The sequence below is a fragment of the Macaca fascicularis genome, chromosome 2, assembly GCF_037993035.2.
Source record: "Macaca fascicularis isolate 582-1 chromosome 2, T2T-MFA8v1.1".
Lineage (NCBI taxonomy): Eukaryota > Metazoa > Chordata > Mammalia > Primates > Cercopithecidae > Macaca > Macaca fascicularis.
In genome coordinates this window covers 101,123,935-101,150,819 of record NC_088376.1, presented here as the reverse complement: position 1 = coordinate 101,150,819, position 26,885 = coordinate 101,123,935, and the positions used below count along the sequence as shown (strand labels likewise).

At 39.6% G+C, this 26,885-nt stretch overlaps 1 protein-coding gene across 7 annotated transcripts in view; it reads right to left on the bottom strand.

Moving 5' to 3' along the window:
* The window catches only part of WDR48 (WD repeat domain 48), a 46,489-nt gene extending 19,606 nt beyond the window's left edge, over positions 1-26,883 (bottom strand). For 2 of the 7 annotated variants that reach the window (XM_015445681.4, XM_015445682.4), the window contains exons 1-9: positions 26,818-26,883; positions 14,323-14,463; positions 11,654-11,732; positions 10,919-11,001; positions 10,675-10,804; positions 10,480-10,593; positions 8,650-8,738; positions 7,774-7,875; positions 1,431-1,655 (exon numbers count right to left, since the gene is read on the bottom strand). In XM_015445681.4, the coding sequence (XP_015301167.1) occupies positions 1,431-1,655; positions 7,774-7,875; positions 8,650-8,738; positions 10,480-10,593; positions 10,675-10,804; positions 10,919-11,001; positions 11,654-11,732; positions 14,323-14,463; positions 26,818-26,865 (1,011 nt within the window). In that variant the 5' untranslated portion in view covers positions 26,866-26,883. Of the gene's footprint in view, positions 1-1,430; positions 1,656-7,773; positions 7,876-8,649; positions 8,739-10,479; positions 10,594-10,674; positions 10,805-10,918; positions 11,002-11,653; positions 11,733-14,322; positions 14,464-26,289 lie in introns of all 7 variants that reach the window. The other 5 variants (XM_005546699.5, XM_005546700.5, XM_045386455.3 and 2 more) reach the window with 4 other exon arrangements.
* Positions 26,884-26,885: the final 2 nt, after the last annotated feature.

Genomic DNA, 26,885 nt, shown 5'->3' with positions numbered 1-26,885 from the left:
TGTTTCTCCTCCAAGCTTGTCTCCCCATCAGCCTGCTGCCTGCACGCATGTTGTATATGTATGATTATTAATTCAGCTCTGACTCCTTGCTTCTCTAAAGGATTACTGGTTTGGTCCATTAGGATATGCCATCTATTTTAAAGAACTGTACTTGGCCAGTTTTGTCTGAGCTCTTAGACTGCAGACATCCTCCCAACCTTCACATTTGACCTTCATTTCTCTTTTCAGCCCTTCCTCCTATACAGCGGTCTGAGGTTTCAGATGTCACTTAGTTTCGCAGAGAATGAGTATCTGTAGTTCTGTTTCTCATTTTCCTTTTAGTGATTTCTGAGAAAAGGGAGTAGTAGTATTTTTCTGCCTTCATTTTAAAATTTGGAAACTTCTGGCTGGGTGTCATGGCTCACGCCTGTAATCCCAGCACTTTGGGAGGCCAAGGCGGGCAGATCATGAGGTCAGGAGATGGAGACCATCCTGGCTAATACGGTGAAACCCCGTCTCTACTAAAAAAATTAAAAAAAAAAAAAGACAAAAAAAAAATTAGCCGGGCGTGGTGGCGGGCGCCTGTAGTCCCAGCTACTCGGGAGGCTGAGGCAGGAGAATGGCCTCCCGGGAGGCAGAGCTTGCAGTGAGCCGAGACTGTGCCACTGCACTCCAGCCTGGGTGACAGAGCGAGGCTCCGTCTCAAAAAAAAAAAAAAAAAATTTGGAAACTTCCTCACAGTTGTTTTAATGTGAAATTCTGTGACTATCGGTGAGGTTGAACATGTCGACTGGCCATTTTTCAGTCTAGGCTTCATTTTCAGCAGGTGTCCATATGGATGGCCTCCAAAGACTTTCTCAAGAACCCTTTGACCCACATGACAGATCCTGATGGTCAGGGCTGCTCTGAGGCAGTGGTGGTTTGGAGTATGAAGCAGCCTGCTCCCTCTTCTCTTTGAGGAGAGTACTCTTTCACTTCCTTACTCCTGAGACCATGGACACATTTCCTGACCTTCCTCTGCTTTGTCGTCTGCTCACAGATAACCTTAACTCCTCATATTTCTCCTCCTAAGGACTGCTCAGGAAAGCCAGGCAAGCTCAGGAGCAAGTATGAGACAATTTCACTACAATCCATCAGTGGGAGAGTCACGCATCACTGATGCACCAAGAAGTCACACTTTCTTCTACAGGCGACTTACAAAACTGTTTTGGAAAAAAAAAAAAAAAAGCAAAACACAAAACTGCCCCAGAGTATCTCATACCGACACTCTTCCATCCAGACAGATGGCTACTCTTCCTTGTCCTGTTAAGTTCTGCTCATAATGGAATATCTTTTTTACAAACCACCCCCCACCGGCAGTTGAGTCATGTTTTAATATAGCTTTTGCTCTATTTGACTAACACACGTAACAACCTTAATTATAAAAACTAAAATATTAATATATGATATACCTTAAGAACTGGTGCTTTTTCTTCACAAATTAGCACCCGAATGTCAGGGTTTCTTAGGTCTGTACAATAAATCTTCCTGTCCCTTCCACCAGAATACACATGTGTGAAGGCATCATTGACTTGCAGCGCCCAAACACCTTCATCATGGACTCGGTATGTTGCTATACATCTCTGCTGGCCAAGGGACCAAAGGCGAATTGTCCCATCAGAACTGCCAGAAAGGCACTACAAACAAAGAAAGGTAAAGTTAGAACTTGCCACAAAGTTCCTGCTTTCTTGTGCTTTGCACCTGACGTCTCCTGAGTCCACACTGTCAAACACACAACTCTAATAACTGTGTTTCTGCCTCGGATAAAGGCTTGACAACCATGCACCACAGACTAAAGTGACCTAATTCACTTAATTTGGGGAAAATTACTTATTTTTCCCAAATATGTAATTAGGGTAGTTTTGTTGATCAATTCACTAATCTGTAAGTAAAAGTTTCTTTTCTCCTCATCTCTTTTTCCTAAATAAATAGTTATGGTTGTTTTGTTGATCAATTCACTCATGTAAATATGCCACGTTGTTGGTGGTAATTTTACATTTAGTCTATAGTTGCCAATAGGGAAAATGGATGGAAGAGAAACTAGATGAATGATACCTATTAATTATGCTTAGAGATACTCCAGCAGGAGAAATCACTGAGCAAGAACTGCCTTTGTCCTCTCTTCCTGGCCACTTGTTGATTTCTGGTCAATCCTGTAGACAAGCCCTATTTGCATTATCTACTACTAAGAAACATAGAGTTTGAAAGCAGTGGAAACAAAGGTAGTAGTCTGCACTAGGCCCATGGGTCTCAAAGTGTGGTTCCAGCAGCATCAGTGTCCCCTGGGAACTTGTTAAAATATAAATTATTGGGTCTCATTCAGAGCTAACAAGGCAGAAACTCTGTTGGAACCCAGCAATTGGTGCTTTAACAGGCTCTCCAAGCGATTCTGATGTTCACTATGTTTGACAAACACTGCACTAGGCCAGCAAGCTTTTTGAAGCCCTGGGTTACACCGCTGTCTCATGGCTCTGGATTCCTGATGAGGCCAGGTCTCTTGGATTCTACTGACAGGAGTTGGAAACAAAATCTTGTCTCAGGCTTACTATTCACTCTTTGTGCTGGACAACTTCCATATGAGGAGCCTCAGGTGAGTTAACATTGGCAATTCTGACAATTTCTGATGGCTCAAGAGAGTCAACTACATAGAAGCTGCTGGCACACAAATGAGGGCTGAGCACACTGTGAGTGCGGCGGAAAAAGACTGAATTAGACACCCTGCATCCACACCCAGCATGTTACTGTGGTGACTTGAAGAAGAGGATAAATACTTGATTTCCTCGGGAAAAAGAATGGCCCAGAGGAAAAAGCAATTGCTGCCACTGGAGTATGAAGTTAAGTAAGCAAAGAGCTTCAAAGAAGGAAAGACAGTTGTGGTCTTGGAGATTTGGAAGGTGCCCAAATACATGAGGCCTTCAGGAATAAAAATTCACTGGCCTGCCCCATGACTTTAAGGGCCCCTGAGAACTCCAAGCATGTTTAATTAAATGAACACATACTAGGAAACTACCCCACAAGATGCCAGGAGCATCAGTAGTTTAATAATGTATTCCAGCTAGTTTACAAGGGAACCAAGAAACTAACCAATAAAGAAACTGTCAGCAGTAAGGTTAAAGCAAATCTGCAACATGTGTGAGTGAGAAATGTGGCAATCGGATGGTGTAGGGGCCAAGGAGGGGCTCCCCATTCCAGGAAGAGGTGTTACTCTGAGGTGGCAAACTTTCAGTAAAGCTTTGATACCTCAGATCCTAGACTATGCATCTACAGAGTAAGGTCTGACAACTTAAAGAGGATAAGGAAAGTAAGATATGATGGGTTAGAAATCCTCGTGGCCTGGGGCAACTTGTAACAGGAAAGGATAAGTCTCAACTAAGGGTGCACAGTTGGAAGCAGATAAGGAAACACAGTTGTATCAACGCTGATACAGAACGCAAAGTAATCTCTGATGGTAGGTAGTATTCTAAGACTACAGAAAAGCAGGCCCCCCAACAAAACAACCACTTTAATAAATATTGTGAAAATGGCCATACTGCCCAAGGTAATTTACAGATTCAATGCCATCCCCATTAAGCTAATAATGACTTTCTTCACAGAATTGGAAAAGACTGCTTTAAAGTTCATATGGAACCAAAAAAGACCCCACATTGCCAAGACAATCCTAAGCCAAAAGAACAAAGCTGGAGGCATCATGCTACCTGACTTCAAACTATACTACAAAGCTACAGTAACCAAAACAGCATGATTCTGGTACCAAAACAGAGATATAGACCAATGGAACAGAACAGAGCCCTCAGAAATAATACCACACATCTACAACCATCTGATCTTTGACAAACCTGACAAAAACAAGAAATGGGGAAAGGATTCCCTATTTAATAAATGGTGCTGGGAAAATTGGCTAGCCATAAGCAGAAAGCTGAAACTGGATCCCTTCCTTACATCTTATACAAAAATTAATTCAAGATGGATTAGAGACTTAAATGTTAGACCTAAAATCATAAAAACCCTAGAAGAAAATCTAGGTAATACCATTCAGGATGTAGGCATGGGCAAGGACTTCATATCTAAAACACCAAAAGCAACGGCAACAAAAGCCAAAATTGACAAATGGGATCTAATTAAACTAAAGAGCTTCTGCACAGCAAAAGAAACTATCATCAGAGTGAACAGGCAACCTACAGAATGGGAGAAAATTTTTGCAATCTACTCATCTGACAAAGGGCTAATATCCAGAACCTATAAAGAACTCAATCAAATTTACAAGAAAAAAACAACCCCATCAAAAAGTGGGCAAAGGATATGAACAGACACTTCTCAAAAGAAGACATTCATACATCATCACTCGCCATCAGAGAAATGGAAATCAAAACACAATGAGATACCATCTCACACCAGTTAGAATGGCAATCATTAAAAAGTCAGGAAACAACAGGTGCTGGAGAGGATGTGGAGAAATAGGAACACTTTTACACTGTTGGTGGGACTGTAAACTAGTTCAACCATTGTGGAAAACAGTGTGGTGATTCCTCAAGGATCTAGAACTAGAAATACCATTCGACCCAGCCATCCTATTACTGGGTATATACCCAAAGGATTATAAGTCATGCTGCTATAAAGACACATGCACATGTATGTTTATTGCGGCACTATTCACGATAGCAAAGACTTGGAATCAACTCAAATGTCCATCAGTGACAGACTGGATTAAGAAAATGTGTCACATATACACCATGGAATACTATGCAGCCATAAAAAAGGATAAGTTCGTGTCCTTTGTTAGGACATGGAAGCAGCTAGAAACCATCATTCTCAGCAAACTATCGCAAGAACAGAAAACCAAATACCACATGTTCTCACTTATAGGTGAGAACTGAACAATGAGATCACTTGGACACAGGAAGGGGATCATCACACACCGGGTCCTATTGTGGGGATGCGGGGAGTGGGGAGGGATAGCATTATGAGATATACCTAATGTAGATGACGAGTTGATGGGTGCAGCACACCACCATGGCACACGTATACATATGTAACAAACCTGCACGTTGTGAACATGTACCCTAGAACTTACATTTAAAAAAAAAAAAAAAAAAAGTACAAAAATAGAAAAAAAAAAGTATTACGTTGGCCAACTTCTTCGCAGTGTTTGGTAGTATGATTAAAGAATGTCCTGTTTTATAGGAATTCTAGTGCCTGAGATCTTGTAGGAGTTGGAGGAGTCATCAAAACATTTCCACTGCCTCCATCCTTCCACTAGATAAACATAGGTAAACATGAAGATGTTCATTATGAGGTAACTCCTGGGACAAGGACAGAATGTCCTTCAATGATTCTGCTAAATCAGATTTAGTGGAATAGAGTCTGTAGCCCTCCCTAATCAGGTGCTCTTTGTTTCTGTCAATGAAGATAGGAAGTACCAGTGTACTGAGGCCAAGTTGCTGCTGACCAACAGGAGTGTTCCTGGGATGGTCACTAACACACAATCTCAAGTGCCAGCAGAGATCAGCCAAGTAGACGAGGTAAGTTGAGGCAATAAGTGGCCTGATGCTCTGAGACCCTCAGACCCATAAGCTAGGATCAGCAGACTTGTATTACCAAAAGAACCCTGTGACATACAAGGACATGACTGACTCAAATCAAGATGGCAGGCTGTCCCCAGCTCCTCAAGCAATTAATTGCCTGAGTAAAAGGAATAAAAAGATAGGTGGCTCTGCCCAATAATGTTAGCACCAATCAAAGCAACTGCAATGCTGACCTCTTTACAGGCAGAACTCCCTTAGGGAGAACCTCAAATACATTTGGTAAATAAGAATCTTATTCTACAACAAAAGAATGAGGCAACAGGCAGATGTTCATGGGATTCATTGGCCTATAACATATATATATCTTACTGCCAGCTCCTGACTTAACAAAGTCACCAGATACCCTATATTATAAGCTCAGAGGACAATTTAGCAGGATGCAATATAAACTTTGGCCCAGTAACTGACAACCACCTCTTCCATATTACAAGAATTCAAGAATCTGTAAGTAGAAGTTTCTTTTTTCCGCACCTCATTTTTCCAAAGAAGTAATTATAGTTTTTTGTTGGTCAATTCATTAATCAGTAAGAGTTTCTTTTTTCCTCACCTCTTTTTCCCAAATAAGCAGTTATCACAGTTTGTTGATCAATTCACTAACATAAATATGCTAGGTTGTTGGTGGTAATTTTACATTTAGTCCATAGTTGCCAATAAGGAAAATGGATAGAAGAGAAACTAGATGAAGAATGATACCTATCAAGTATACACTCTTGAGACTAACAGGCAGTTTTTAAAGTAGAACCACAATATTGCCTCTGCTTACAATAAATGTAGCTGACTTCAGATGAAGTACATTTCTAACTGTACATGTGATACTTAAATCATCTTTTATAAAAGCACATTCATAATTGCATAGATAGGAAACAAGAGATGGAGTAGACAGGTAGAGCTTTAGAAGGTCTGCCAGGCCCATAGCCCCCTTCTGAAAACCATGGAGATGATATGATCCAGCCCAATCCTGGCAAAGCTAACTAAAGACACATGGGCAACCATCTCAAGTGCAGCCTTGCAGCTACACTGCAAAACAGTGAGGAGCTGACTGCACTGGGCTTCTTACACTCACATGAAAATGACGTCACAAAGGAACTTGAGAGCTCTAGAAAATGCCCTGGCTTACAGTCAAGAAAATACTTACTATTAACACATGTATATACACACAAACACACTCTCACCAACTATATATTATGATTCTCACTTTGCAGATAAGCAAATTAAGGACTAAAGTGAAATTTTATCCTCAAGGTCACACAGTACATCAAGATTCTTCACATTTCCAAAGACCTCCACAGGTATCTTTAATAAAATCTTTCTTTTCCTGGTTCTGAAAAATGATTTCCTTCCTTAGTTTCCAAACCTTCTGTTCACTTCTGGAGGCAACGGTTTCTCTGATTAATTTCTAAAGCAATTTCTGCCTTAACTTCTACAGGAAAAGAAACCGATGGTGTTTCTCACCTCATCATCTTTCTACTCGCCCTTTTCTAACCCTATTACAATCAATTCCAGTTATCTCTCACTTATCACTGCACTCTGAAAAAAAAAGGCTGAGGGATTCAAGGGTACATGGTAGATGTATGTCATACCTACAAGATGATGGCTTTTGTTTTTTATTATCTACATTGATGAAATAGTATTTTCCACTGCTACAGAACAGAATTGTGATTTATAATTCACAAATTATGTGGCCAACAGAGCTAATGTATAACATTACCAAAATGCTTTTCTTTGAAATGTTCACCCTGAGCATTATGTTAGAAAACTAAATTTATCAACTATATCTACATAGTCAACTGACAAAACGTGCCCCAAAGTCAGACCCACTGTGAGAAAATTTTCCACTTAACACATTGGCAAAAAGCATTTGATATCAAAGCTTCCTTTTGCTTTACACAGGTAACACTTTTAGTTATTTTAGCCTCTATGCACCATAAATGCATATACTCATTTGCATTAGAATTATTCTAAGGAAATTCTTTGTTTTGTTTTTAAAAGTGATGCAAATAGAATAGTTTTTAAATGTAGCTTATATATGCAATTTAGTATTTTAAAATTTTTTAATCAGACCACAATTTATAGTAAGTGTGGCTTTCAGTTCAAATCAACCTATGCAATAGTATACAAAGTGCGGAAATTTCTAACAAGGCTATTAGGTAAATACTCAAATGAAACTGCATACTTGCGTGCCATCTCTGTTTAATAGCAATGCCTTCACATTATCCGTGTGCCCTTTAAGCTTCATTAGTTTTGCACATGTTCTTGGATCCCATACCCTTAACACCTGTGAATTTTAATAGAATATTGCACAAACTAAATATATCAGTATCAAATTTAAATAACAGACAACTCTCATAAGGCAAATGATAACCATTAAGTTCTGAGAAGGCAATACTGCTTCTGCCAATGGACACTGTCTAAGCCTCCCAATCTCAGGGAATTGGGTCTTTCAAACATCAAAAATGCACAGCCTCTTTATCTTGTCACTATACACACAACAGTTATAGTTTTACCTATTCAAATAAAACCTTTTGTTTAGCACCCACTAGGCAAAACCACTGTCTATATATTTAATAATTACACAGATTAAATTATTTTTGTTTCTTTATTTTCTAATGTTCAAAACACCCTTTAAGCTCCCCCTGATCCACGCACAGGGGCTCTCACGCCTGCAATCTCAGCACTCTGGAAGGCTGAGGCAGGTGAATTGCTTGCATTAAGGAATTGGAGACCAGCCTGGGCAACATGGCGAAACCCTGTCTCTATCAAAAATATACAAAAATTAGCCAGATGGGGCAAGGTGTGGCCTGATGAGAGTGATGGTGTGTGCCTGGGGTCCCAGCTACTCAGGAGGTTGAGGTGGAAGGATCGCTAAAGCCTCAGAAGTCCAGGATCATGATGCCACTGCACTTCAGCCTGGGTGACAGAGACCCAGTCTCTAAATAAATAAATATAAAGAAGCTAATCGTAAAATACCTGCTTAAATAACAGGAGACAAGGTATGTGAAAAATAATTTTAAAAAAAGAAAAAAAAAGAAGAAATAAGATCCTCCTTTACCTTTTCAGTGGACCCTGATACAATGATTGTTCCCAGTTGATTCATGGCCAGGCTATAAATGGAATCTTTGTTTCCACTTAAAGAAGAAGCTATTGAGGATAAATGGAACTAAATGTTAACAAGATCATCAGCCATTTAGTAACCAGTCAGCAAAAACTTCAAGTTTAATTATTCAATTTAGAAAATATTATCTTTATAAGTACTCTAAGTAAAAGAAATCTACCTATAATGGAGATAATTCTAAACAGTATTATTATCAAAATTTACATATTTTCTGGATTTGAATATACACAAATGCTCAATAAATATCTGATAAATTGCAGTGCCACTGAAAAGCTATCCACTTAAATGACATATGTTTAAAGCAAAAAATGTGCCATAAATACGAAAAAAAGTTCAATTTCAGTATTTTTCAAACACAAATCAAACCAAAAATACTGTTTCATACACAAAGACAAAAAACAAGGTAATACTTGATTCTAAAAAGAAAACAGTACAATGGAACTCTCATACATTACTTATGTGAAGTATGTGGTACAACCTTTCAGGAAGGAATTCAGACAATATATAGCAAAAATCATGTCATGTTCATGCTCTCAGTATCACTGAAGTGAAAAAAACTGCGTGTGAAACTGTCTATATAGTATGATCCCAATTTTACAAACAAACATATTAAAAAGTTGGAGTAAACGAGTTAATACATGTAGTGTTTAGAAAAATGTCTACTTGTAGCAAGTACTGTATACATGTTAGCCATTATTAGTGTTATTTTTATTATTATATATTAAACAAAAAAGTGTGATATCCTCTCTAAACAACTCTAAGCAAGATGTATTTATAGTAGAATCTGTATCCATTAAGCCTGGGCCCTGACCTCGTGACAATCTGCTTCTTTTTTTTGCTTTGTTCCCGCCCATTAGTGTCTCTTTGAGGCAGGCCTTACAGCCAGACTTAAAATCTAATGATGTATCATGACAGCCCCCAACAGGGACCAGCTGATGAATGAGAGATAATGTACAGGTGAAAAATCAAGAACAAGGGAAACAGAATGTTGAGACCTTCACATATTTCCTGGGAAACAAGGCAAAACAACAATCAAGAGATTATAAATACCAGTCTCCCAACTTGCCCTTCTTGGCACATACTATGCTATATTAGTAAAAGTGTATTGTCTATGTCAATGTGAACACTCCACAGAGTCATTATAAAATGGATCTATAATGTAGGGATCCAGAGAGTGCAGGCCCATGTTTTCAATGTAGACTTTCCAGGTCAGGCCTCACCAAAAATGTGCTCCTAACAGTCCCTTCTGAAACTTGGCCTGGAGGACTCTAGTAGGTTGGGCCAAGCATGAAGCTCAATTTCAAATCTAGACTTGTATGAGCCTGACTTGGTAGTCTGAGATCTCTTAGCTGATGAAGCATCCATGCTGTGAACATCTCTGGATTGCCTCTAGAAGCACTCTACCCTTCTGGCTCTTCTGGAATTGGCTCGATTTCTCAGGGCTGCTCTAAAAGGCAGAAAATTGGATAAATTGGCACTGGAAAACTTTTCTTTCTTTCTCTTGGGTACTTTTCATATTGGCTATTAACTCAAAAGCTGTTAATATATATTAACACTTTAAAAAGTCAGAAAACCGCCTACTTTGTCAGATAATCACCACCTCCTTCAATAATACCTGCTGAGTGTATGGATTTGGACCAGGGAATGCTGTGGGAGACACAAAGTAGTAAGACAGTCTTCTCTACCCTGCAGCGACTTACATTTTAGCTAGGGAGCTAAGGCATGCACATGTACAAAAAATAACCAGGTTATACCTGGAGAAGTTACCATTTTCAGACTGCAGTGAGGAACTAGCTCCTTGTTGTTGAATCATACTCTTGGGGGCTAGAACGCTGTAGGTAGAAGCACTCTCAAAATATGAACCACTGTCTTGATGCAAACCTATCAAAAATGTTTTATAAACCATTCTTTATTTATGTTAACTTGGATCACTTTCAAAGAAGTTTCTTTTAAACACCTTACTTGTGACAGTGTTATTTGAGGCAGTCAGTGCTGTTAGAGTATTCACATCCCAAAGGAATATTTGTCTGTCCAACCCAGCAGATGCTACTAGTTCTTTATCCTTGGCATATGCTAAGGCCTTTACGTAATCCTGTAATAGAACAGACATACTATGATCTTTCTGTAGATCAGTAATAAAATGAGCCACACAAAGTACTGAGATCCCAATATTACAGTAAAGACACTGAGAACTGTATTGTTTTACCTTATGTGTCCTTAATGTTGACATGCAAAATCCCTTATGTGCATTCCATACTTTTACTGTCGTGTCAGAAGAAGCAGATATCACTAGAAGCAGCAAAGAATTAACAAACTCCTTAGTAGTATGACTTACAACTTTGAAAACTTATCTTACAACAATGTAACATTATTTCAAACTAACCTGTTCTCTCTCTCACACACACAAACATACCTAAAAGCTCTTTCTAGAACCTACTGTATATTGCCTCAATTTTTTAAAATCTCAAGACACATGTTCAAAGAAAAAAATATATTTTTAAAACAAGCAGTGCAAACATTTTTAATCTTCCAGTTGAAGCCTCAACTAATGTGACTGAGAAAAATTCCTGTAGCTCAGACTGCAAAACCAAGGCATGGATCTCACCAAAACAAGAACAAAAGAGGTATTAATAAGGCTAAAAGAAGAATACATGAGTCTATATACAGTTCAAATCAAGGCAAAACTACCCTTTGGTGTTCAGAAGACAGAAGAGCAGTTACCTTGGGGCAAGGGGGAATAACTGAAAGGGTGGCAAAGGGTGGCACAAGGAGGCTTCTAGTAATATTCTGTTTCTTAATTTGGGTATTCACTTTCTAAAACTGTATTGAACTGCAATCTCAAACTGTGTGTACTTTTCTGTATGTATATTTCAATAAAAAAGCTTATATAAAAAATGAAAAATATATCAGAAGCCCAATAATAATCCGAAGAAATACTTACATGTTTTCCCATTACAACAGAGCACAATGTCGTTTACCCAATCCGTATGGTGTTCCATAGATGCTATATATGGATCTTGCTGAAATTAAAAGAAAAATCATAAGAGTTTACATGAGAGAAAGAAATATATTACGAATGATAGATATGGTTAAATTCTTCAATTAATGTGACACACTGCTCTAGGCATTAAAACTAACACCTGAATTCTGAGTAGAATCTCACCAAATAGGTGATGCCTCCAGATAACAGATGTAAACAGTTTTGTTTCAGGATAGTTTTACTCTTACTGAAAGCTTAGGTTTCCAGGATAAATACTTCTTTTTTTTTTTTTTGCCTTGTGAAAGTGAAGGCAACAAGCTCTGGACTAAGCACTGTGTGTGACATAAAACCCTCTAAAAAGGGTTCACTAGAAAGGACAGGGCTTGCAGGAATCTGTAGGCTGTGGGGATTTGAATGAGTGGTGGTGAAGGCTCAACAGCAGACAGCAGAGGCAGCAATGAGTCTGATGAGTGTGGTAAGGAGCCTGGTCTGGATGCAGAGGGAGATAAACACTTCTGCTTTCAGCTTCCTACTGTTGGGGTCACTTTCTGAATTAAATGTTTTCCTCATGGTACCTACAGTCCTTCAGAGACAAAATGAAATCCAATGGCTGAGAAAGGACAACCCATGTCACCATTTCAATTAGGTAATTCAAGATTCTACTTCTCTTACCTGGCTTAATAACCGGGAGAGGCCTTTTAAAGAACAGTATTTAGTTACATCCTACACCTAAAACAGGCAAGTTTGAGACACTTTATGGGCAAACAGAACAGCTCTGTACAAGTCTGTTTGACAAATAATGCTATTCAATCTTGTCATAAAAGGAAGACCAGAAAAAAGATGTTTGGGGCAGGACAGGCAGATTTCCAGATTCTTCAGGTTAGTTCTTGTGGGGGTTTTTCTTAATTTGTTTGAAATACTGTGAATTCTCAGAAAGGAGACATTCCAATTCAAATACAAGTACCAAAAAGCATTTCAAAGCCAAACATAGTTTTCTTACTTTTCATGCTTTTGACATTTGGCCACCACTGCTTCCACTGGCTAAAGAATTCAAAGCCTGCTAGACTGAAGTTCTAGGTGCATAAAGTAGTGGTTCTTTTTCTGAACTGAATATCAGATTTGTAAAACTTGCTAAAAAGACACAAACTTTTAAAAATACAAGGTCTAGCACTAGGGTTTTCAAGTTGGGTTGGGTGCTAATTCTCTGTTACTTACTAGCCACTTAACCATGGGTTTCTCTGAGCCCATTTTCCCATCTATGAAAATGGATCTGGCTGGGCGCAGTGGCTCACACCCGCAATCCCAGCACCTTGGGAGACAGAGGCAGGTGGATCACCTGAGTCTAGGAGTTCGAGACCAGCCTGACCAACATGGTGAAACCCTGTTTCTACTAAAATTATAAAAAGTAGCCAGACGTGGTAGCATGTGCCTGTAGTTTCAGCTACTCGGGAGGCTGAGGCAGGAAAATTGCTTGAACCCAGAAAGCAGAGGTTGCAGTGAGCCAAGATTGCGCCACTGCACTCCAGCCTGGGTGACAGACAAGACTCCGTCTCAAAAAAATAAATAAATAAAATGGATCCTAAAGATACCTTGAGGGACATTGAAAATTAAAATCACTTTGGATATGAAAATGCAAAGAGCGTCCGACACATACTTAGAAGATCAATAAACGCTCTTCTTTTCTTCCCTCTTTCTTTTTTTCTATGTCATTCACAATATAAGCATTCTAACAAAATACTAAAAGGGCTCCTTCCCATTTGCCTGGGGATTTATCTTTATATATATTTAAATCCTGTTCCCTGCTTAAGAAAGGGAAACTTTTGAAGGGCAGCAAGTTGTCTTCATAGTTTTAACACCAATTTTATATTATCTTTATTTATTTGGGACAAGGTCTGTTGCCTAAGCTGGAATGCAGTGGTGTGATTGTGGCTCACTGCAGCCTCAACCTCCCATACTCAATCAAGTGATCCTCCCACCTCAGCTTCCCGAGCAGCTGGAACTACAGGTGTGTGCCACCATGCCCAGCTAATTTTTAATTTTTTTTGGCAGAGATGGGGTATTGTCACATTGCCCAGGCTGGTCTCGAACTCCTGGACTCAAGGAATCCTTTCACCTCGGCCTCCCAAATTGTTGGGATTATAGTGAGCCACTGTGCCCAGCCTAACCTTATATTATCTAATTAGGCCCTGTGGGGTTTGTGAGGACCCTAATTACTTTTAAATGAGGAAAATAAAATATTTTAAAGATTAATTACAAATGTAAAAGAATGTTCAATCTTTTTTTAGTAAGGTTACCAGGAGGTTTTTGGGGAACATATTTAAAGCAGAAAAATTAATTGTTGAAAGTAATCCCCCTACTAGCCAAATCACTTTGTTCCTTTGTGGCAAATAACTCTTAAGGAAAACTTAGTTTAGGGAGTCCTTGTCTTAGCTAAAACACTTCTGAAACTTTCCTAGGTATGGTTTTTCTCAGAGACTTACAGAATTCTGGTTGCGATGTATTTATAGAGTGTACCTAATAACTCAGTAATCAGAGAGATTAAATCTGAAACTGTGAAAGAGGTGTCATATTACACAGTGAAAGCCATTTGCACAAAATTTGCTGGGTACAGATTTTAATCCCTGCATTACCTTGTGCTGATTGACACTCCATATTCTTATGATAGAGTCTCGACCGGCTGTGAAAAGTCTATTTAGTGCTGGATCCAGCTGCAGGGCATTGACTCCATTTCGGTTGTACTTCTCTACTTCATCTCGAATAACATAGGAAACCTGACAAATACGTCAACATATGCTTTTTATAAAGTTAGAAGCCATGCAGTAATAAAATATAGTCTTCTAGTGGCCAATCTGAAACAGAAAATCCCATGTTTTGCAATACGTACTTTTTCAATCCAATACAAATTTAATTTTAATTTTACTCCTTAAAGACTAAAGGGCTGAAGAGAAGGATGCTATCAATGATAGCCTAGTCCAAGATCAGTAAGTTGCTACACTACTACAACTGCTTCCTAACTGGACTCCTTTCCCACTCTTTAATGCATTTTTCACAAAGCAGCTAGAGTAATTATTTAAAAATGTATCTTAACTCTGCTCAAAAGCCTCCAGTTGCTGACTACTAGACTCATGATTGGGTGTAAATCCTTAACATGGTCTCAAGTGCCCTGTTTGTCTTTCTGGCCACTCATCTGTGCTCCAGGTTCTGGTGCACATTGTGCCGCCAGACCATCACACATGCTGGTCCTCTCTGTTTGGAAGCTCTTCCTCCCACCTGTCTGGCTAACTCTCGTTGCAGCCTTTAGGCTTCCATTTAAACAATACTTCCTTTAGAGGGCCTTCCCTGAATTGCCAAGCAAAAGGAGGTTTTGAGCTCCTATGGCATACTAATAACCTTTTTCTTCAGGGCATTTTTCCCTACTTTATTATTGTTGGTGACCTCTGCCTGTTCCTTGTGAAAACAGAGGATCAACTGAAAACAATTACCCCTAAGAAAAAGTCAATAAGCTGGCTGGCAGCCAGAAGTAAAACTGTCTAATGTAATGAAATCACCAGTTAAAAATTAACTTAAGATGGATTAAAGACTTAAAACGTTAAGACTTAAAATCATAAAAACCCTAGAAGAAAACCTAGGCAATACCATTCACGACACAGGCACGGGCAAGGACTTCATCACTAAAACACCAAAGTCAATTACAATAAAAGCCCAAATTGACAAACGGGATCTAATTAAACTAAAGAGCTTTTGCACAGCAAAATAAACTACCATCAGAGTGAATAGGCAACCTACAGAATGGGAGAAAATTTTTGCAATCTGCCCATCTGACAAAGGGCTAATATCCAGAATCTACAAAGAACTTAAACAAATGTACAAGAAAAAAAAAAAAAAACATCAAAAAGTGGGCAAAGATATGAACAGACACTTCTCAAAAGAAGACATTTATACAGCCAACAGACACATGAAAAAATACTCATCATCACTGGTCATCAGAGAAATGCAAATCAAAACCACAATAAGATACCATCTTATGCCAGTTAGAGTGGCAATCATTAAAAAGTCAGGAAACAACAGATGCTGGAGAGGATGTGGAGAAATAGGAATGCTTTTACACTGTTGGTGGGAGTGTAAAGTAGTTCAACCATTGTGGAAGACAGTGTGGCGATTCCTCAAGGATCTAGAACCAGAAATACCATTTGACTCAGCGATCCCATTACTGGGTATATACCCAAAAGATTATAAATCATTCTACTATAAAGACACATGCGCATGTATGTTTATTGCAGCACTATTCACAATAGCAAAGACTTGGAACCAACCCAAATGTCCATCAATGACAGACTGAATTAAGAAAATTCCACCATGGAATACTATGCAGCCATAAAAAAGGATGAGTTCATGTCCTTTGCAGGGACATGGATGAAGCTGGAAACCATCATTCTCAGCAAACTATCACAAGGACAGAAAACCAAACACCATATCTTCTGACTCCTAAGTGGGAGTTGAACAATGAGAACACACGGACACAGGGCAGGGAACATCACACACTGGGGCATGTCGGGGTGTGGGAAGGGTTGGGGGAGGGATAGCATTAGGAGACATGCCTAATGTAAATGACGAGTTGATAGGTGTAACAAACCAACATGGCACATGTATATCTATGTAACAAACCTGCATGTTGTGCACATGTACCCTAGAACTTAAAGTATAATAATAAAAAAATTATCTAAAGTAACTATAGTGATTCCTTTAGGAACAAATATATCCTTTCTCCACATCTTAAACCAAAAATGAACTTTTCTATGAATTAAAGACTGAAATTTAATAACCATAAAAGTAATTTTTGTATTTATTTTTTGAGAGAATCTCGCTCTGTCACCCAGGCTGGAGTGCAGTGGCCCGATCTTAGCTTACTACATCCTTTACCTCCCAGGTTCAAGCAATGCCTCAACCTCCTGAGTAGCTGGGATTACAGGCATGTGCCACCGTGCCCAGCTGATTTTTACATTTTTAGTAGAGATAGTGGTTTCACCATGTTGGCCAGGCTGGTCTTGAACTCCTGGCCTCAAGTGGTCCACCCGCCTCAGCCTCCCAAAGTGCTGAGATTACAGGCGTGAGCCACTGCACCTGGCCAGCATAAAAATAAATTTTGAAAGACAGGTGAATATTTACATAGTCCCTTGGCAGAGAAAACTCTTCCAACATGCCAAGAAAGATGGTAATCTTTACGAAGGAAAAGAACAATGGTGATCTGGCCAAATACAAGTCAAAACCTTTTCTATGCACAAGAATGTTCACGGCATTGTGCCATTCACAATAATGCCACAAAAGTAGAAACAACCCAAATATCCATCAACTGACAAAACAAACAACCCAAATATCCATCAACTGACAAAACAAAACAAAACACACTGACAAAACAAACAAAATATATATACACAAATATCTATACACACTATATATACACATATATACACACACATATATATACACACACATATATATACTGTACTGACACATGCTACAACATGGATGAACCTTGAAAATATGCTAAGTGAAATTAGCCACATATTTTACAACAGGCCACATATTTTATAACTCTATTTATATATAATGTCTAGGATAGACAAATCCACAGAGAAAGTACATTAGTAATTGCCAGGGGATTGAAGGAGGAAAAACTAAAAAATGGGGAGTGATTGCTAATGAACATAGAGTAATTAAACATTCTGGAGTTAAGTGACCAATAAACAACTTTCTGAATATACAAAAAAGTCACTGAATTGTACATTTTGAAAGGGTGCACTTTATGGTATGTGAATTTTATCACAATGTTATTTTCTTAAACCTTCTGAATGTCAAAAAGTAACATGAGCAAGACTAAGAGAATAATGAAATAAATATGAAAGAAAGTTTACTCTTAACAAGATTCCTTATAAGAAAAAGTCAAATTTTCTAACAGAAAGAGGAACAAAGTTACAAAAAGGAACTTTTAAAAAAAGAAATGGCCAAAAACCACATAAATAATCAAAGACATAATTAATATGAGATTATTTTACCTATAATACAGGAAAATTTTAAAAATAACTGCCATTTTTGTTTCCCCTGAGGATAAATAAACACTTTCTGACAAAAGTTTTAAACTCTTTGAAATGTTCTTTAAAATTCAATTTCCAGAAATTTGTCCTTTAAAAAGGGCCAGGGCTGCAGACACAAATCGCTACAAGGATGTTGTTTTAACCAAGTCTTTTGGATGCAATTAACTGTAACTGAGATCTACTCAAATCAGCTTTTTTGTTTGTTTGTTTGTCTGTATTTTAAAGGAGACTTCAACACAAGAATACAAGATATCTTAACAGAGCCCCAGGTCAGGAAATACAGTCATCATTTATAAGAGGCATTTAAAAAATCAAATCATGACACTTCTCTGCTGAAACTTTCCAAAGGGTTTTTCACAAAATTTAAAGTTCAAACTCCTCAAATGCTTAGTTCTAACCCCACATCCTCACACTCATTTCAAACTGACTGCCCCCAGCTTCTTTTATGACAGTCACTCCAAACTCCTTTCTGTTCCGTAAACATATCAAGCTCTTTCCCATCCCAGCACCTTCTCATTTACTGTTGCCAGTGTCATGAAGATTCATCACCCCTCGAATCCCTATAGCAATACTCTTTCTCCAGCTTTCATCTTGTCTAACTCAACCTTACTCTTCAGATCTTAGGAAAAAGGTCTCCTTGGAAAGGCCTTTCCTGATCTCATTCTCCTCAGGGTTATGACCCTATCACTTACCCTACTTATTTAACAGTTCTTACCACATTCTTTATTCTTTTTTTAAATTATTATTATTATTATTTTTGAGACGGAGTCTCACTGTATCGCCCAGGCTGGAGTACAGTGGTACGATCTTGGCTCACTGCAACCTCTGCTGCCCAGGTTCAAGCAATTCCCCTGACTCAGCCTCCCAACTAGCTGAGATTATAGGCATCTGCTACGGTGCCCAGCTAATTTTTGTATTTTCTGTAGAGACAGGGTTTCGCCATCTTGGCCAGGCTGGTCTTGACCTCCTGACCTTGTGATCCACCCACCTTGGACTCCCAAAGTGCTGGGATTACAAGTGTGAGCCACCACGCCCGGCCACATTCATATTTTTTGGTGTATCTTCTCCATTAGAATAATAGCTCCAAGCAGGCAAGAGACTTGTCTGCCTTGTTCCTTCCACCACTGTGTCCCCATCATAGTGTCTGGCATATAAAAGACATAAGTATCACTGCATGAATTGGCTTTCCAAAGCCACTAGGCACCAAGTTAGTTTCAATGTCAACTTCAGTCTCTCTCAATCTCTCTTTCTCTGGGGTCCCAGGGCTGCTTACCTAGCTCACATTTCCTTTAACGGAGACTGCAGCATATCTAAATCTTAACATCCAGACTTCTGGGAGATTATCTGACTGATTAAGGCAAGAGTGAAAGAATAACCTGAAGGTCAGAATTCTCATTCTAGGTGGAAAGTAATTACTGTCAAAACCAGTCTGGGCCAGCCTCTTCAATGATATTTCCTAAAGATATGCGCTTTAAAATGTAAAAGAATTAGAAGTATCCTAGTTGGATAAATTCTAGCATGCACATCTGTAAAACACAGTACTATTCAATCACTTAAAATGTTGATGTAGGCCAGCTGTGGTGGCTCATGCCTGTAATCTCTGTGCTTTAGGAGGCTGAGGTGGGAGGACTGCTTGAGCCCAGGAGCTTGAGGTTGCAGTGAGCTATGATGGCACCACTGTACTACAGCCTGGGCAACAGTATGAGACCCCTGTCTCTAAAGAATAAGAAAGAGTTGATGGAGGTCTAGACTAATAAACATGGGAGGAAAGCCATGATATATTTTTAGTGAAATATGTGTGGTCCAACACAGCAATGTACAATAGTCATTATTATAAAAATGTTTCAAAATATTAAATATTTCAGAATACACAAGTTTTGAAGACTATACATATATAAAAATAACCAGGGGCCAGCTGCAGTGGCTCACGCCTGTAATCCCAGCTTTGGGAGGCCAAGGCGGGCAGATCACAAGGTCAGGAGATTGAAACCATTCTGGCCAACATGGTGAAACCCTGTCTCTACTAAAAATACAAAAATTAGATGGGTGTGGTGGCGCGCACCTGTAGTCCCAGCTACTCAGGAGGCTGAGGCAGAAGAATCGCTTGAACCCAGGAGGCAGAGGTTGCAGTGAGCCGAGATTGTGCCACTGCACTCTAGCCTGAAGACAGAGTGAGACAATGTCTCAAAAAAAAATAATAATAAAATAACCAGCAGTTATTTCTGAATGATGGGATTATGGTGATTTTCCACTCATTCATGTCTCTTTTATGAGGTCTGAATGTTTTACAAAGAACATATATTACTTAGTTTTTAAAATTTGATCATTTGTTATCCAAGTAATTCTTGCCTGTATTTAGAAAATCAAATAGTAATGACTGTAATGAAAAACAGTCTCTTTACTGTCTGGATAAGACTCCCACAGCTAGTCTTCATCCCTAAAGGTAACTAATTGCAACTCAGTTGTTGCTACTGGATAGTTAACTGCATTTCTCTAAATATTGTGCTTATCTTATAACTTTGTGGCTTATCCATTTTAGACATTATCAATTTACTCATGCTACTGTAGATTAGGATGTAGCTCTGGAATTACCCTCAATATCTCCTCCCTCTACTCTTCTAATATAGATACATCCCTATTTTTAATTGAACAAAACAATCAGTGCTATATTGTTGTGACTGTAAGGCTATCTACTAAGTACTATATTATGAATACATTTGCTTCCTCAAAGACCTTTTTGTTTTCCCTAGAGTTTTAATCTTTCCTTCTTCAATGGTTTTCTTCACTTTAACTTCAATTTTCTTTAATTGTTGTGCCACAGAACTCACCCCCACCCCTTTATTTTCTCAGAAGGCTTCCCTCTCCAAACCCTCCTTCTTCTCACTACAATCTAGGCTGACTGTCCTCTAGATCTGCTGGCACAGCTGTCACCTTTGGTGTTTTCCTTTACTGCTTTTCTGGGTTACAGCCATTGTTTCTTGAATTCTAATGCCTCCTCCTTTCTTTGTTCACTCCACAGTTTTGCTGAAGTACATCCCCAATACCTTAAGAAAGTAATATAAGAAAAGGCACACGGGTGGCAACTTAGTCCCTGCATGCCTGAAAAGGTCTTTCCTCCACATTTACACTTGATTTAGCAATTCTCTCAGCTCTTGAAAGCATTGCTGTAAGTTCCTCTAGCATCCAATGTTGCCACTGATTTCAATGCCATTCTGTTTCATACAGCTTTAAAGGGATCCTATTTTCATTCTTTTCTCCACTCCCTCATCATCTCCTTCCCTAAGCTTTTAGGATCTTTTCTTTTTCCTCGGTGTTGTGACATTTCCTTGTTTGTTTTTTCTATCATTAGTTTTGCTGTGCATTTAGAAAGCCCTTTCAATCTAGAAATTTGTGGCACTTAAGCGCTGGGAAATTTTCTTGTATTCATTATTAATAATCATCTGTTTGCTTTGCTTTTTCTTGAACTCAAATGAGTCAGATACTGGAACTTTCAAACTGATCCCTCATCTTATGCATTCTGTATTATCTATCTTTGTCCTTTCATTTATTTTCGTAACACTTCCTTTACTATTTTATAACTCTGGAGGTTTTTTCAAAGCAAATTATAGTATGGTGGAAAAAAATCAAAGCAATATCTTCAATAAGGAAATGGCTAAATTACGGTACATCCATTCTGTGTGGTCATCAAAGAATGAAAACTATATACACTGATATGTTTCAAGACATGTCACCTTAAAAACTTGTTACTGCATCCATTAAAGTACAGAGAAAAAATTTAAAATGTCTGGCTACAGAAAAATAGAAGAAAATGGATTTAATTCTTTCAACGAATATTGACTAGGCACCCACTTGTTGCCAGGCACTATTCTAAATGCTGAGGATGTGGTAGTCAGCACGAAAGTCCTCTTGGCATTTAGCTGGGGAAAGAGCATAACTAGAAGTGACAGCAAGTTAAGTGAAGTATTTTTTTTTCCCCAAGATACAGGCAAGCTTTTTCAGGCAGAAGAGATGGGAGTAAAAGATAAAAGTAGAAGGTACTAGAGACAGAAGCAATAACTGAGTGTACAAAGTCATGGGAGAACTTCATTTAGATAGTCAAGAGTATAAGCTAAGGCAGAGAAGATGAGGATTCATATCCAAACATCTTGATTTGCTTTAAAAAATGGGAGCAGGGTATTATATGAGTTTTGCAAAGGAATGGGAAGTTTGGCCTTCAGTAGAAAATACACATTTTGAAAGAGTCAATCAAAGGGACTCTAACAGGGAGAAAAATAATAGAATAGTTCCCAGCAGCAAGTATCCAGTTAAGTTACAGTGGAGCATTTGCAGCTGGCTCAGTAAGCATTGTTTAATTTCGCCAACCATTAATGTAGTCCAATTATCTGGGACCACAAACAAACAAACAAAAAATAGTGATCATAATCCACTGTACTTCATGTGATCTGTTTCTGCCTTTCACACTTAAATAATCCTAGAGTCATTGGTAGTGTGCCAGAGGGTACACACAATCAAGAAATAAACGTATCTTTCCTTGTTCATCATTTTATTTGAAAGTAATCACATTGATTTTCTATTACCGACGTAACAAATTACCACAAATTTAGTGGCTTTTAAATAACCCCATTTATTATTTCAATTATGAAGGTCAGAAGTCCAAACGGCTGAAATGAGTCCCCTGCATAAGATCTCACAAGGCCAAAACTGACAAGGATCAGCAGATCTGTGTTCCTTACTCAAGGCTCTAGAAAGAGTCTGCTTCCAGGCTCATTTAGGTTGCTGGTCAAATTCAGTTTCTTGCGGTTGTAGGCCCTGAGGTCTCTGTTTTGTTTCCTTGCTGACTGTCAGCCAAGGGCCCATCTTTGCTCCTAAAGGCTGCCTGCATTCCTTCTCATGCTTTCCAGTGGTCCTCTCCAGCAACAGAGGGTTGGGTCCTTCTTACAACTCAAATTTCTGTCACCACATCTCCCTGCTTCCGCCTCCAGCTAGAGAAAGTCCTCTGTTTTAAAGGGCTCATATGATTAGAACGATTAGAATGGGCCCACTAGGATAATCCCTTATTTTCAAGTCTGTAACCTCATTACATTCACAAAATCCCCTTTATCATGTGACATAACATATTTGCAACGGATTAACATGTTACGTGATCATGTAACATAGCATGTAACATGATCATGTAGCATATTTGCAAGGGATTAGAGCATGAACGTTTTGGGGAGAGCTCACTCTGCCTACCAGAGTAACTAAACCTTTCTAGCTTCTCCCCAAACACTATGAAGCAGTGAAGGAAGAGGCCATAACAGGAGGAAAAATGGAGGCAGAGAGAGCCAATCAATAGACTCAGGTTGTTGGAAAATCGTAACACTAAGGGACTGCCAAGGATGGGAAAGACTTGCTTTGATATCTTGGTTACCAGAGAAAACGCTGCATCATGTATCTGAATTCACATATTTGATTATGTTTCTCACAGTCACAAATCTATCCCTCTCCCCTCATATCTCCAGTTTTCTTAGAAGCTGAAGATGGTAGGACATGGACTCATTTAAAATTATGTCGATAATTAATATGCAGTATGTTTGGACTCATCTCCACTGATTTTCTTTAAGTAATCATTTTATTTTATTTTTGAGATGGAGCCTTGCCCTGTCCCCCAGGCTGGAGTACAGTGGTACAATCTCAGCCAACTGTAACCTCCGCCTCCTGGGTTCAAACGATTCCCTTGCCTCAGCCTCCCGAGTAGCTGGGATTACAGGTAAGCACCACCATGCCAGCTAATTTTTGTATTTTTAATAGAGACGGCATTTCTCCATATTGGCCAGGCTAGTCTCGAACTCCTGACCTCAAGTGATCTGTCCACCTTGGCTTCCCAAAGTGCTGGGATTACAAGCGTGAGACACCACGCCCGGCCTCCACTGATTATTTAGCAATATTTTAAGTCTCAAGGGTTTGTCTTGGCCTACAACTTGACAAGGAGCTCAGGGCTACTATCCCTTGGTCTGAGACAGTCAGGAGACAAAGTATATTTTACTGCAAGTACCCATATATGCTTTTTCCAAAACGAGAAGTTTTCTTTTTGATGTATAAGAGCAAATACTGTGGTAAAAAGTTCAAAAATACAAAGTTATGTATACTTCAAACTAAAAGATATCCCATGTCCTGTCTTATCTATAATCACACAATCTATTCCCAAAGGGATAATCACTGCTATGACCCTTACAGACTTTTAAAACACGTATTTCCTTTGTGGAAATGGGAATATGCCATGTTGACCTGCTTTTCTGACTCTCTCTCTCTCTCTCTGAGGCCTCCCTGGAAGACGAGCAGATCCCAGCACCATACTTCCTGTAAAGCCTATAGAACTGTGAGCCAATTATGCCTCTTTTCTTTATAAATGAGCCAGTCTCAGGTATTTCTTTATAGCAATTCAAGAATGGCTTCACACAACACCCTTGCATAAGTAGGGACAGATATATGCATATGCAAATTTGTAGAATATATTTTTAGATAAGGAATTCTGGGCTAAAGGGAGTGTTTATTTAAAAATTTGACAAAGCAAGACACAAAACAGTGAATACTATGGCTCCACTTATAGCAAAAAAAAATCACGTTAAGTCAGGTACACAAGCAGGAAGAGGTACAGAACAGTGGTTCTCAACCAGCAGCAGTTTTGCCCTCGAGGGGACATCTGAAAACGTCTGGAGACATTTTTAGTTGTCACAACCAGGGAGATGCTACCACATCTAGCTGGTAGAAGCCAGGGATGATGCTAAAGAACCTGTGATGCATAAGACAGCTCCCTCCCTCAGACACAGCCAAGAATTATCCAGACGAAAATTTCAAGAATGCTCAGGTTGATAAACTCTGGTCTAGGATTAAAACATGACATTGCCCACAGCAGCTTTCTCGGAAGCATGGAGGGCAACTCTAATCTATACTTTTGTTTGCTGGGATTTTTACAATGAACACTCATTAGTTTAAATAACACCTCATAGACAATGATGGTTCAGATGAAATCAATCCCTGTGGCTTCTCAGGCTGCTTCTATACCTTGGGGACAAATTCTGAAAGCTACCTGAATCTTCTCTTCAGCAGGTTAATCTCAGACAGCTCTTTCAAAAGTTCTTCATAGGAAATAATTTCAAGTCAGTTCACCAATCTGATTGCTACCTATGAAGAACACGGTCCTAAGTGCGGAAGAGCAAACTCTAATTTTTTATTCTGACCAGTGAAAAGTGGCATTATCCATCACCTGTCTCATTCTACATGCACTGGCTCACATTCAGCCTATTAAAACATTGGTTTTCCAAACCTGCTGCAGTTAATTTACATTTTCTTCATCCCATACTAGTACAATTGCCTTGTAAGTCTTTTTAAAATATATATACTTTATTGCATGCATTTTGGGAGTGGGTAGGCCTGGGAAGGAAGCAAGCAGGGAACACACTGCAGTAATAGGACTTTTAAGTCTTAATGCAATAAACTGAAAGGCCTGATGAACTACCCTTATTCCCCAGAGAAGTATACCACCATATAGTGTTATAGACTTGTAATACAATCAGGTTACAATTTTGAGTTATATTTCCATCCAGAGGAGACATTCTCACTACCTGCCTTGGATGCTGGTGATACTGAAATCCTATCACTAATGCACTGAAAAACTCACCTAACAGAGTGAGTTTAGACTCATTAATTTCACTCATTTCAACAAACATACAGTGAGTGCTTAAGACACTGTGCTGATCAATGAGATCAATAAAACCAAGATGTGAACTACTCAGAAGACTTTATAACCTACCACCTTCTGCTGGGATTACCTTACTGAAGGATCCCTTTATCTAACCACCTTCATCTGACACTTGATTTCAACCTGCAGAACTCCATATAATGCTGTGTTTTATAAAGAAAGCCTAGGTGTAAATTATTCCTACAACCTTTCAATCCCTTTTCCCCTCTGGGGGCCACTCTAAGTGCTAGGTAAATGTTTAAAGAATAAATGCACCAAACTGCCACTACCACATACAATACACCTGCAGGCAAACACCTGTAAGAGGGCTTTTATTCCCTGCATCACGGAAAATATTAAATGGCAATAACTTTTTTTATTATTATACTTTAAGTTCTAGGATATATGTGCATAACGTGCAGGTTTGTTACACAGGTATACATGTGCCATGCTGATTTGCTGCACCCATCAACTCATTTACATTAGGTATTTCTCCTAATGCTATCCCTCCCCCAGACCCCGACAGGCCACGGTGTGTGATGTTCCCCGAAGTGGCAATAACTCTTAAGCGTAACCCCAAACAAAAGTGAATTCACAAAGGCACAAGGCACAAGACACACACGATAAGATTAGACAACTCTTTACCACATGGACAATAAATTATACAAACAATAAAGAAAGATTCAGCGATGCACACTGAAGGTGAAGAAATAGTGAAGACGAACTTAAATTCCCAATTAAAATTATAATTTCCCCACGCACATTCTCATGTCACTTCCACCTACCCAGGGGACAGCTCCAACATAAGAGAAGGCTGGGGGCTCCCAAGTGCGGAATCCTCAGCAGAAACCCCGCAGGGCCGTCGATGCTCCGCCGCCTCGCCACGCCCCCGCACAGGCCGCTCACTCCTCCAACGCCCACCCTCCCGGGAAACCCCTGGAGGCCTCCGCTCAGACGCAGCGAGGGCAGAGCGCTTCGAAGAAAGGCAGGGGAAGAGGGAGGCAAGTGGGCGGGGAACTAGCCTATCCCGACCCCGCAAGTCCATTCCTACAGAAAAGCGGCGACCAGCAATCCCGGGCTCAGAACGCCGCCCGCGAGGGTCCCGGGCCTGGGCCCCAAGGGCCACGCAGGCCGACCCCCGCCCCTTCCTCAAGCCGTTAGCGCCGCGGCCCCACCCCTCAAGGCCGGCCGCGCCCCGCCCCGTTCGCCCCATGCCGCTACCCCGGCCGGCCGTGGTCCCGGACACCTTCTAGCTGGAGTGGGCCCGGAGCTGCCAGCCGCGTCCGGAAGGCCGAGGAACCGGGCTTCCATACCTGCACTTTCCTCCGCCCTGCTGTGTTCTGCCGGTGATGGGCCGCCATCTTGCATGTTGACACTCCGA